Source organism: Nuphar pumila, chromosome 6, assembly GCF_984573655.1.
Source record: "Nuphar pumila chromosome 6, dmNupPumi1.hap1.1, whole genome shotgun sequence".
Taxonomy (NCBI): Eukaryota; Viridiplantae; Streptophyta; class Magnoliopsida; order Nymphaeales; family Nymphaeaceae; genus Nuphar; species Nuphar pumila.
The window spans coordinates 88,992,511-89,006,735 of record NC_143254.1 but is presented as its reverse complement, the minus strand read 5'-3'; the positions used below and the strand labels follow the sequence as shown (position 1 = coordinate 89,006,735).

The 14,225-nt window shown below is 38.4% G+C and overlaps 1 protein-coding gene across 1 annotated transcript in view; it reads left to right on the top strand.

Moving 5' to 3' along the window:
* LOC149835087 (serine/threonine-protein kinase SAPK10-like) overlaps positions 1-11,877 on the top strand; it is a 35,121-nt gene extending 23,244 nt beyond the window's left edge. Inside the window, exons 7-9 of the mRNA XM_090011685.1 lie at positions 10,491-10,595; positions 10,690-10,788; positions 11,216-11,877. Of these exons, the coding sequence (XP_089867811.1) occupies positions 10,491-10,595; positions 10,690-10,788; positions 11,216-11,500 (489 nt within the window). The 3' untranslated portion in view covers positions 11,501-11,877. The remainder of the gene's footprint in view (positions 1-10,490; positions 10,596-10,689; positions 10,789-11,215) is intronic.
* Positions 11,878-14,225: the final 2,348 nt, after the last annotated feature.

Genomic DNA, 14,225 nt, shown 5'->3' with positions numbered 1-14,225 from the left:
CTCAAGAGCAATACAACATACAAGGGGGGTCCCCGTATTTATAAGAAAAGGAGACCAAAGGGGTTCCCAATAGAGTCGTTGGGAGCCCCCAACCGTTGGGGGCCCCAACGACTCCATTGTGGGGCCCCTTTTCGGTATCTAAAAATACATTTAAAAAATAAAAAACAAAAAATAAAAAACAGTGAAATAAAAGAAATAAAACAAGTACCCCTATTGGGTACTTGTGAAAAGACCATAATACCCCTATCGGGTATTATGGTGAATATACATCTATATTTATATATATATATATATATAGATGTATTATTACATATTATTAGATATGTTTTAACACCCCCCCTCAAACTTTACGGGGGAATGACCGAAAGTTTGCCAAGAAGGAACAAGAAGCGAGGAGCAGGCAGGGCTTTGGTAAAGAAATCTGCAAGTTGATATTCTGAAGTGACATATGACAGTGTAACTGTCCCACGAAGATATTCATCACGTACATAATGACAGTCCATTTCAATATGTTTAGTCCTCTCATGAAAGGTGTGGTTGCTGACAATGTAGATAGCACTTTTGTTGTTGCAACAAAGCTTCGAAGCCCCAGTAATTTCGACTCCCATATCTTGAAGAAGACTTCGAAGCCACACAAGCTCCATTGTAGTAGTTGCCATAACCCTGTATTCTGCTTCAGTAGAAGACAATGAGACTTTCTGCTGTTTCTTGCACCTCCAAGCAATTAGCGAATCTCTTAGAAAAACACAAAAGCCAGTAGTTGAGATTCGATCATTTGGGTTTCCTCCCCAGTCAGCATCAGTATAAGCCAGTAAGTCTAAAGAAGAGAGTGAGGATTGGAATAGCCCTTTAGTCAAAGTATTTTTGATGTATCGAATGATCCGGAGCACAGCACTCATATGCACAGATGTAAGAGCATGCTGAAATTGGCTTGCGGAGTGCATAACATGAGCAATATCTGGCCTGGTGATAGTCAGATAGGTGAGGGAGCCTATGAGTTGCCTGTAGGGCGTAGGATCATCCAGCAGAACTCCATCCTCCAGTCGTAGTTTAGCATTGATAACCTCGGGAGTCTCCACCTTTTTGTCATCTGAAATCCCAGATTTGGAACAAATGTCTGCAACAAGCTTCATCTGTGACAATATATACCCTCGAGGAGAGTATGCTACTTCTATACCAAGAAAGTACCTGAGAAAACCCAGATCAGACATATCAAAATTATGTTTTAACATATTTTTAACATTAAGAATACCACTTTCATCATTGCCAGTGATGATCATATCATCAACATAAAGCAGAAGGATGATGATACTATTACCTGCACGTTTAACAAAAAGAGCAGTGTCAGTATAACATGAGCAAAATCCCAATTTTAACATGATAGCACTAAATCTATCATACCAAGCCTTAGGGGCTTGTTTAAGACCATATAAAGCTTTTAATAACCGAAGAGTTTGACCTTGGTTAACGCTAATTCCCGACGGAGGGTCCATATATACTTCTTCATTCAACTGACCATTAAGAAAGGCATTTTTAACATCTAATTGAAATATAGGCCATTTCTTAGATGATGCTACGCTATTAAAGTTCTAACGCTTGTCATGCGAGCCACGGGAGCAAAAGTCTCCTCATAATCGATGCCATACTCTTGTGAGTATCCCTTAGCAACTAATCTAGCTTTATAACGTTCTAGGGAACCATCACTTTTAGTTTTGACTTTGTAGACCCATCGACATCCTATAACTTTCTTATTTGGAGGAAGAAGAACTATTTCCCAAGTTTTAGCCTTATTTAAAGCATCTAGTTCAACTTTCATTGCTTCAACCCAATGAGGTATATTTTTTGCTTGATTATAATGGGAAGGTTCATAGTAAGAATGCAAGGCTATTAGACAAGCTCTATAGTTAGGTGAGAGAGTTTCATATGAGACAAACCTATTAGGTGGAATTGATGTTCTAGAAGAACACCTAAGAGAGGTTTCTTCTAGGGGTTCATTAAGCCGCAAGAATTTTTCTAAAGCACTAATAGGTTGGGCTTCCTCACGCCGAGTGTAAACTTGGAGATTGTCACCATTAGTTGGTGATACATCATTATCATGAGAATCATGAGTATTTTCTAAAACTTCCGGATGACTCAAAGAGTCATCATTTGAATCTTCTAAAAGATCATTGATAAACATATAATCAATTTCATTTGGTTTTTCCAATATTTCAAATCCATTTTCATCTTCTAAAAAGGTCACATCTTTGGAGACAAATAATTTATTGTTTTTATGGTCAAAGCATCTATAGCCCTTTTGATTTTCACCATATCCTAAAAATACACATTCTATTGCTTTAGGTGACAATTTATCTCTTTTATGTAAAAGAACAAAGCATTTACACCCAAAAATACGAAGACGATTGTAGTCGGGTGTCATATTGAAAAGTTTTTCATAAGGAGAGATATTATTCAATTTTGAAGATGGCATTCTATCGATTAAATAGGTGGAGGTTAACACGGCGTCGACCCAAAAACTTTTAGGAATATAAGGATCTAGTGGTTTCCAAAATATGTCTATGTTTTCTTTCTGCTAGACCGTTTTGTTGAGGAGTTCTTGGAAAAGATTTTTGATGACAAATGCCATGTTGTTTTAGATATGATTGAAAATCATTTGATAAGTACTCTCCACCCGAATCAGATCTAAGAATGGATATTTGACTTTGAAATTGATTTTGAACTTTTGCATGAAATTCTTTAAAGAAGTTAAAAACTTCCGATTTAAAGTTAAGAAAGTAAATCCATACATATCGAGTATAATCATCAATAAAAGTAACATAATACGAATAACCACCTTTGGATAGAACCGGAGATGGTCCCCAAACATCGGAATGCACCAATTCAAAAGGTCTTGTTGTCACAAAGGTTCTAATAGGAAAAGGAGTAGACTTCATTTTTCCAAAAATGCAATCTTTGCAATTGATATCTTTTTCTTTACAAAACTTGTGTCCAAAAGGAAAAAGATACATTTTAGAGTAACTTGGATGTCCAAGCCTTTTATGCCAAGTTTCAATATTTTTGTCTTGGACATAAGTACAAAATGAGGTATTTGGAAGTATTAAGTTATCCATAAAATAAAGGTCTCCCTTCCTATGGCCTTGCCCAATCCGCTTCCCGGACCGGAGATCCTGCACAAAGCACCCTTGGGATGAGAAAGATATTTCACATCCATGGTCGGCTATTTGAGAAACGGAAAAGAGGTTAAGATTTAATTTTGGAACTATTCTAACTTTTGGAACAAGGAAATTTTGAACATTTTTAGAATCAAGAGTTCCAACACCATTTATTTTGAGAAAAGTTCCATCGGCCGTAGAGACACAAGATATTTTTGAATTGGTGTGCACATTGGTTAATGCATTTTCATGAGGAGTCATGTGAAAAGAAGCTCCGGAATCTAAAATCCAAGAGTACGTACCGGGAGGTGATGATGAGGCAATGACGGCACCGGATGTGGAAGAAGTAGCCTTTAGAATTTGTTGGAGAGCCAAGGAAATTTGTCCAAAAGTATCTTTGAGATCCCCGTTCTTGCCGTCATCTTCTTTGGTGGATGATTCTTCAACGGAAGCCACCTTTGGCTTGAATGCTCCATTTAGCTTTGGGCAAACGGGTTTAATATGCCCCGGCTCATAACAATGATGACATATAATTATTTTTCTTCCACCACTCCCTTGCTTACCAAAATGAGGTGGTTTGTATGTTTTGACATGATTGCCGGGTTTAGATACGCCAAGAACTTCATCAATGCTTTTACCCATATTATGCCTAGTCTCTTCTTGAGTAATCTCGGCAATAGCCTCTTCTAAGAGAGGAAACGTAGATCTATGGAGAAGTGAGGATCTAACTTGTTCAAATTCGGGACGAAGCCCAAATAAAAATTGAAACAATCTATCTTGTTCCATTTGTTTTTGTCTTAGTACCACATCCTCCATAGACACCCATTTAGGCTCTAAAAGAGCCAATTCATCCCACAAAGGATTTAGAGCACTATAATAGTCTTGTATGCTCATGTCATCTTGTTTTGTGGTTCTCACTTTTTCTTGCAAAAAATAAGCTCTTGCAAGATCCTTTTGGGTAAACATACCCTTCATAAAAAACCAAGCTTCATTTGCCCGACGGAATTTTGCAATATTTGCACATACCTTAAGTTCAACATTATTCATAAACCATGCTAGGATTTTTGCATGGTTGCTCTCCCAATCTTCCATTTGGTGATGATAATCTTCAATAGCCTTGAGACGAGCATCGCCTTCAAGTGCTTTCTCTTGATCTTCTTCCATCTTTGTGAGCTTAAGTTGGGGTTCCAGAACGGTTCCCATTACATAACCCCAAAGCTTCTTACCTTTGAGATTATTCTCCATTGCGGATGCCCACATCATGTAATTTTTCCCATTGAGCTTGAATGATAGATCGATCTTGACTTTCATTGCTACAAAATGGAGGTGTGAGAAAAAAAAGTAGAGAGATACACGATTTTACCTTAGAAGATCGTATGGCTCTGATACCATGTAATGAAATATGCGGAAGAATCCAAGAATGCTAAAGCATTCACTATGTCCCACACGGACAAATGCAACAAGCATAAGAGAGGAAATCCACTAAGGGATATACGAAGGGCCTTATAAAAAAGGCTACACACATGAAAAATAATATCACTATTATTGAAGAGGAGCTCTCAAGAGCAATACAACATAAAGGGGGGTTCCCCCTATTTATAAGAAAAGGAGACCAAAGGGGCTCCCAATAGAGTCGTTGGGAGCCCCCAACGGTCACAATTGTGACCGTTAGGGGCCCCAACGACTCCATTGTGGGGCCCCTTTTCGGTATCTAAAAATACATTTAAAAAATAAAAAACAAAAAATAAAAAACAGTGAAATAAAAGAAATAAAACAAGTACCCCTATTGAGTACTTGTGAAAAGACCATAATACCCCTATCGGGTATTATGGTGAATATACATCTATATTTATATATATATAGATGTATTATTACATATTATTACATATGTTTTAACACTTTGATTGTCACACAATAAAATAGACTTGGAAATCTGTTCTTCCAATTCATTCAACAAATGTCTCGTCCAAGTAGCTTCAGCAGTTGCAGCAGCCATTGATCGATATTCAGCCTCAGTACTTGATCTAGCCACTGTTTTTTGTTTTCTACTGCTCCAGGATACTAGGTTCTCCTCGAGAAAGATGCAATATTCGAAAACCGACCTTCTTTCATCAGGATCTCCTGCCCAGTCTGCATCACTGTAGACCATGACATCATGCATGCTTCCTTTTTTCCAACTTTTCTGATACACCAACCCATCTCCAATAGTACCTTTTAAGTATCTCAACACCCTATTGACTGCATCCATATGCCCTGTTCGTGGATCATGCATGAACTGCGACACTTGATTGACAGAATAAACAATGTCAGGGCGAGTAAAGGTAAGATATTGAAGCATGCCAACTACACTTCGATATCTTGTGGGATCCGGGTACAAATCTCCATCCTGTGAACTGAGCTTTTGATGTAAGACACTCGGTGTAGACAAAGGCTTGCAGTCTTGTATACCAAATTTCTTTAATAAATCTAGCGTGTATTTATGTTGTGTCAAGGTCAGGTAACCATCCTTCCTGTCTACCTCGACTCCAAGGAAATAGCGTAAATCTCCCAAATCCTTCATCTTAAACCTTTGACTTAATAGTCCTTTTATTTCTTCAATGTGATTCATGGAGTTCCCTGTAACTATAATATCATCAACGTATATCAACAACAAGGTGGGTATGCCTTTATCCTTGAAGATGAATAAGGAGTGGTCTAAGAGAGATTTACAGAACCCATGCCTCTGTATTTCTAAGGAGAAACTCTCAAACCACGAGCGTGAGGCCTGCTTCAAACCATATATGGCTCTTTTTAATCTGCATACATATGTGCTCGGGTCTCCCTCAGCATATCCTGGAGGTTGTTCCATATAAACTTCTTCTTTCAAGTCTCCATGAAGAAATGCATTTTTGACATCTAACTGACTCAATGTCCATCCATGTTTGACGGCTAAAGACAATATAATTCTTATTGTCCCCATTTTGACCACTGGACTAAAAGTCTCATCATAGTCCTGACCATGTTCCTGTGTAAACCCCTTTGCAACAAGTCTTGCTTTGTATCGTTCTATAGTGCCATCGGGTCTGTATTTGATTTTATAAACCCACTTGGAATCAACAACATTTCTGTTAGGAGGTCTGGCAACAATTTCCCATGTCTAACATTCATGAAACGCTTCCACTTCTTCATTCATGGTCTCAATCCATTTGTTTGATTTCACAACATGATGAAACCCTATAGGTTCATCATGCTTATCAACCTGAGACAGAAAAAGTTGAAGATCCATAGAAAAATTATTGTAGCTGACCCATCTGTCAATAGGATGTCTGATTCTATTCGAACTCCTCAGGTTTCCAACAGGCATATAAGTATCTGATCCAATGTGAGGAGCAGGGGGAGTACCTTTTTCTCTTCGCACATACACATACCCTTTAAATTTTTCAATAGGATGCGATTGTGGGTCTACCCCTTCTTCAGTGTATGAAGCTCCACCGACTTGATCCCCAGATTGAGGTAAGCATGCTTGACCCGAGTCAATATTATTTTGGTCCGCCGAGTTTGTTTCTTGAGTACACTGAGGTGAGCAATCACCATAAGTATCTGCAAATAATTCTGGATTCATCCACGGATGATAAACTTCTTCTCTGGGAATCCCTTGACTAGTATTAAATGATACATCTTCAAGATTATTCTCGTCAAACACAACATTCCTTGAAATCCTAATATGTTTAGTCATGGGGTCATAGCACCGATAGCCTTTATAATCATCAACATATCCCACAAATCTACACTTGGAAGCCTTTGGTTGGAATTTGTTCCTGAGAGAATCATCAATATGAACATAACAAATGCATCCAAACACCCGCAGAGCATTATAATCGGGTTGAATGCCGAAAAGAGAACAGAATGGTGAACTATTTTGCAAAACTGTCATAGGCAGACGATTTATAATATAAACAGCTGAATGAAATGCTTCTGTCCACAAACTAATGGGAAGATTACTGTCGTGCATCATGCTCATGGCAGTTTCAACAATATGCCTGTGCTTTCTCTCAACGACCCCATTTTGTTGTGGTGTATGTGGACAAGACACTCTACGCTTTATTCCATTACTTTGGAGAAAATCAGTAAAATCCTTCGATGTATACTCACCACCTCCATCACAATGAAAATGCAAAATATTGGTAGAGAAATGGTTTCGAACAAAGGCATGAAAGTTGCGAAATATGGAAAAGGTTTCAGACTTATGCTTCATAAAGAATATCCAAGTATAACGAGAGTAACTGTCAATAAAGATGAGATAATATCTGCTGCCAGAAGAAGAGCATACGGGCGCAGGACCCCAAACATCTGAATAAACAATTTCAAAGGATCTTGAAGCTCTTTTATTTATAGAATCAAAAGGAAGTACATGACTCTTACGCATCTGACAACTGAGACATTTTTTATTACTGATCTCAAGGGCTAAGCTTGATTTAGGAATTAATTTGCTTGATACAAATTTCTCAAGAAAAGAATAACTGCAATGACCAAGACGATCATGCCAAAGACTTGACTTATTACATTTGGAAAGACTAAAAACAAACTCAGGACCTGACTTAGATAACTCAGACTGAAAAGACTTAGACTTCAATAAGGGCTTCAAGACGGGACTGGTATGCGCAAGTGGATCTTCCTTGAAGATGTACATATTTCTTTTTCGCTCCCCTTCAGCGAATGTCTCCCTCGTAAGATCCTTGACATACACAGAAGAGGGAGTGAATTCAACATAAGAATGTGTATCATCAACAAGTTTAGACACAAAGATGATGTTCTTTTTTATGTTAGGAGCATGAACAACATTTGACAAATTGAGAGATGATTTTGACAAAGGAATGATTGCATTACCAATGTGAGAAATGTGATGGTGAGATCCATCTCCAGTAACAATACTATTTTTACCAAAGTAAGAAACTGAGTTCGAGAGCTTACCAACATCGCCTGTAACATGGGTCGCTGCTCTTGAATCAACATACCATGATCCTTGATCATTTTGTTTCAAGTGTAACCCAGACAGTGCAGCCAGCAACAGTTGTTTCACCTCCCCATCAGACTTGGTAACATTATCTTCCTTCTTGCTCTCAGTGTTTTGCAATTTGCCTTTATTTTGAGGATTAAACCAGCAATTTGCCTTAATATGTCCCTTTTTATTACACAGGTAACATGTCGGGACAACTCTTTGAGTTTGATTTTTCGCATTAGAGTTGAACGACATATTGGGTGTGGGAAGCAAACCTGGACCTGCAAATCTGCCACGACCTCTTCCTCCTCTGAAGCCATTTCCTCCACGTCCACGACCAAAGGAGAACCCAGTGGCTAAGACATCTTGGGAGTCAGATTGAGCACTAGAATCTTCAGTGATGCCTTTCAATGACATTTCGTATTGTAGAAGTTTTGCTCGGAGGTCTTCAAATGTGAGAAGCACGGGCAAACACAATAATGATGTCACCAATAGATGATAATCTGGGCCTAAACCATTCAATGTCTGTTGCACTTTATCCTTGTCCGACACTTCACATCCAATGATGGCTAATTGATCTGTAATGATCTTCATTTTATTCAAGTAATCCATGATAGATAGACCACCTTTTTTAAGAAGCTGGAATTCTCACTTGAGGAATAAAACTCTTGCCTCAGATATCTGAAAGTATGTCTGTGTCAACTTGTTCCACAATTCCATCGCTGTGCAGTCGTCGGGGATAGCAACTAATACTTCCTGAGACAAAGTAGAGGTGATGTAGGCAATCAATGCCTGATCTTTTCTCATCCAAGAGACATAATCCGGGTTGCGAACACGGTGAGTAGATGCAGCCTCATGAGCGTTTGTTTCCTCCTTTGCAATGAACTCTGGTGGGACTGAAATTGATCCATCTAGATGACCAAAGAGATCTTGGCTCCTGATAAAAGGAACTATTTGCCTCTTCCAAGTCAGGAAATTGGAGTTATTTAATTTTTCAGAAACAAGTTGACGGAGGAAGTTTGATGACAAACCAGACTGGGATGGAAAAGAATCCATGGTAACGAGACACGAGAATATAAAATGGAAAGCACTCTAAGAAAAGACAATCAAATGATTACTTAAAACTCAAGATAATGTAACTGTTCAAAATCAGTCCAGAAGAGAACTCACTATAACAGAACTCGGATCCTTTTTTTTTTTTTTCAGATCACGAGAATACTCAAATTATCAACTCAATATTTATGAATCAAGCCAAAGCACAACTAATCAATGTTATGCATATTCAAGATACCGGATCACGTGAACAAGGGCCAGATCACGTTGATTAACTGAGTTTTCAGATTAATCAACGATGAATATTCAGATAAAGGAATGGGAAAACAAATCCAACAGAAAGAGAAGGAAAGTATGAGCAACGATTCAAGAGATATTGATTAATCGTATTTGCAGATTAATCAGCAATAAAGGGATGAGAAAACAAATTTTAGAGAAGAAAGAAATAAGAAATCATGTTTTCAGATGAAGGAAGAAAGAGGAAATCACGAGTTTCAAGATAGGGTTTCAGATGAAAAACATGATAAAGGAATGAGAAAACAAATTTTAGAGAAGAAAGAAAGAAGAAATCGTGTTTTCAGATGAAGGAAGAAAGAGGAAATCACGAGTTTCAAGATAGGGTTTCAGATGAAAAACATGACAGTGCTTTCAAAAAAAAACTGGAAGAGAAGAAGAGATCGTGGTTTGAGAGAGAAAACGATAACCCAGATTGGGAAGAAGGAAGGTTTCCTGGCTGAAATTAGATGATCTCTAAGGTCATACCTTTTTTGGAATCAACACCGAGCCTTAGGTCCAACCACGCTCTGATACCATGTTAGAACTTCAGTTTCCTCCTGGGCTGATCCTCAAAAGAGGGAAAGGTGAGAAGAAAAAGGGAGAGAAGATAGACGCTGAGTCGATTTTACTGCACACAGGCTGACGATATTCTTTTCCAATGTATTATCGTGGCCTGGCTTAATGTATTTAAGCATTAGGTATTAGGTTACAATTGAATAGGTTACAAATTACATGCGTGCCCCAGTAAACACGTCAATAGGATTTCTCAGTTTGGGTCTGGGTCAGACCCAAACTGGATCCAGGCCCAAACTCTCAAACCAGCATATGACACTTAATAAGCTGAACATGGGTAGTTCGCCAAGTATCTGGTTTATTGCCTTAGTTCTAAGTGGTTTACTGTATTTCAACGTATTGATTTCTCTAGGATCCCATGGTATTCTTACCCTTCCCTGTTCTTAATCTGTGATATTGGTGAGACAAAATGACCTGTGCCTTTTCTTATTTTACTGTATCATTCTGATATTATGCAGATTGCTGATGTGTGGTCTTGTGGAGTAACACTATATGTCATGTTAGTGGGGGCATACCCTTTTGAGGATCCTTCCGAACCTAAAAATTTTAAGAAGACTATACAGGTTAGTACTCAGATGACGTCTTGTTGTTGCAGCATGTTGTCAATGCTACCGCAGATCTCATTAATTGACTCGATTCTTTCGTTGCTTCTGGCAGAGAATAGTGAATGTGCAATACTCCATTCCAGAATATGTTCACATATCTCCAGAGTGCCAGAACCTAATCTCGAGGATTTTTGTCCCCACTCCAGCTACGGTTAGTAAAAGCTCATGCATCTTCTTTTATATATATATATATATATATATATATATATATATATATATATATATATATACATACCACGTGCAAACTAATGTTTTCAAGTTGTTTTTTGCAAATCTGAACCTGCAGATGTGTTCAGCATGGTCAATTTTCTAGGGCACTTTGATCATGTTTTTTCGATAAAAAACATGATTTTTTAAGCCTTGAATATTTATGTACATCTTACACTTAAATTTTAAACCTTATAAAAATTTACCTATGTCAGAATTGGACGATCTAAGAGTCGATTCCTATAAAATCAAACATGTAGAATACACCTAATATATATATATATATAATTCTGACACTGATTTTTTTCTTGGAACAACTAAAATCTAGAAGCTTCTCTATTGAATTTTATTCATTTACTCGTGCGATTCAGAGAATTACAATACCTGAGATCCATAACCAGGAATGGTTTCTGAATAACCTTCCTGCGGATCTCATGCAAGAAAATGCAATGAATTTTGAGGAGCCAGACCAACCAATGCAGAGTGTGGACGAGATCATGCAGATACTAGCGGAAGCTATGATCCCTGCAGCTGGGACACGCATTGGCCAGTTTCTTCCAGGATCTTTTGACCTAGATGATGATGACATGGATGATCTGGACTCTGACCCTGACCTTGATATCGACAGCAGTGGCGAGATCATCTATGCTATGTGATTATACATTAATTTTATCAATGGTGCAGGCCTAAGTATTCATTTTGCATTCGGATTGTGCCTTGGGAATTGTCAGGCTTGCAGAAACTTCTGTAGTGACAACGCTCTTCTGGGCTGAAGTGTTTGAATCAAAATCTAGAAGGTACGAGTCATTCATCACTGTAATCTATACCTTTCCGGTTCACTCGATGCACATCCATATACTGGTAGCCATGGGGCTATTTCATATATTTGAAATGACCGCTAACAGCATCGACTGCACCTGTTATAACAATCTTTTACTCATTTGCAGTGGCATTGTATTCTCTTTGTTGTGACAGTATTTATGTAGCTTGATTGTTCTAGTATCACAATGTTTAGTATCTGTATTTGTGAATATATCTGGTATGGACTTCTCTTTAGAATTATTGTAAATCCAATTACTGGTGATCTCATACGAGCTACCAAGAAATTTCCTCTGACCCAGAATGCAAAGGATTTTGTGGCCAAGGATGCAATTTGCTGACATTTAACCAAAATTGGTTTGCTTTATAAAAAGTAAAAATAACTTTAGAAACCCCTTGGTTATAATGTTATTAGTTTTTCCTTTTTTTTTTCTTTGGTGGGGTATCTACCTCCTTTCTAGTTATGTAACTTTTTTCTAGTTATGTAACTTAAGTGTTCTTATCCTAATTTAAAGATTGAAAATTTTGGATTATCTTTGAACTCTGATGGTTTGACATACCTAAACCCACAAATTGGATAAAACAGGAAAGCTTTTTAAAGGTAATTTGCAGTGGCAATTGGATAATCAGTTAAAGAGGATGCCTAAGGCCATAACAGAGACCCGGTTTTCGTTGAGTGCCAAAAATCAGTGGATTCTGCGTCGTGATTTCTGAGGACGCATCTATGAATACTGTTTGACCTGTCCAGCAGGTACCTTGTGAAATTTCAGGTGGCTCTGCCCGCTGATTTATAAAATACATGGGCCTTGTAGTACAAATTTGTTAAGATATCACTCTGGAAACTACGTGAGGACAAATCTGTTGGGTTTTCTCTGTTTCTATTACCTTTTTAAGCAGATCAGATGGGTCTGAGAGCAGCCTGATTGTCCATGAAGGGCCACACTGCGTGTCCAGGTTTGTGTCATAGAGACAGGTTAACAGAGCAGGGCACGATTTGATATTCTAGGTTGTGCATGGGTTTGCTAAACCTCAGCCCAGCTTAGCCTGCCCGTGAGGTGCAATAAAGCCGCACTGCTTGAAGTTAAGATGGGTAGGGAAAGCTGGGGCAATGACTTCTAGGACCAGCAATCTTGGGAAGGTCTAGAATACTGCCATGCTCTTGTTTGATTGGCCATCCTTTATCTTCGGAATGGATAAGCAATCTTTTTCTTTTCTTCTTTTTAATAAGCAAGCAGGGAGAGAGAGAGAGTACGCCTGGTTTTGAGGCTTCAAGTGTCTGGTTGCTTTGTATCAGATTTCAATTATATTATACAAGTGCACCGAATTTTTCAAAAGGAACGCTTCCAGGACCTTCGAATTTGATTATAGACGGGGGGGGGGGGGGGGGGCATTACATAAACGAAAGCTATGGTAAGGGTTACGAGTTTAAGGTCGGTGAGCTATGCATTGAGCCCCCATAGTTTTGAGGCTTCAAGTGTCTGGTGGATTTGTATCAGATTTCAATTATATTATACAGGTGCACCGAATTTTTCAAAAGGAATGCTTCCAGGACCCTCAAATTTGATTATAGATACAAAACAGCTAACCTATGCCCTACGCCAACTTTTTTTTTTTTTTTTAAGGCAAGCTGGGGTTAGGCAGACCCCCACCCGTTATTACTCGTACCACTGGGTTTTGAACCTGCAATGTCCCACCATAATTAGGGTCCAGGTTGGTGACAAATAAGTAGATCTGATTAAGACCCAGATCCGGACCCGAAGGTCTGATTAATACATGGACCTGGGTATAGTTTGTGAAATTTTATACCAGACCTGGATCCAACTCGAGTTACAAATTTTCAATGTAAAAATGATAAAAAATATTATTGTACCAAGTATGGTCTGGGTCTAGTTCATGTGGTTCTTATTGGATTCGGGTATGTTTTTTCTTATAATAGACTTGGTTTGGATACGATATCATACCAAAAAATCTGGTCCAAGTCTGATTCCACGGGGGTCCCAACCAAACCTGACCGGCACCCCTATTTATACCCTTAAAGCAAAGCCCGTTCCCAAAGATGGCTACATCACTGTCTCAATCACTAAAGGAGTACCCTAGGCCTAAAGGTAAGGCAGAAAGGCAGATGGCTATATATATATATATATTCTTTCTTAACACCTAAGGAACCATAAGGTTTCCTGTTTTACAAGCCACTCACAATGGGTTCCCTCAAATTGTGTCCTAAAGGGACTCCTCATATGTTCAAGCCACACACACACACAACACATGACGTTTCCAAAATATCCCACATTTTCAATGCATCCCAACTTTTTACCAGGGTTTTAATAATTTCGTATTTCTCTCACAATTTTAAGTTTTAATATTTTTATGTAACATCTACCAAGTTCTCTTGATATTTACCAAAACAAGAGTTTTAAGAAAATTTCAGAGTTTTTCCTTGTCAAGACTCGAGAAAACCCCCCAAAGCGAGAACTGTGACACTGACAATCGAGCCTTGAGATAGTGATGCAACTAGTTGTAACATCAACAAGGAAGTTCAAGGAGAGCCATTCACTGGCGTTT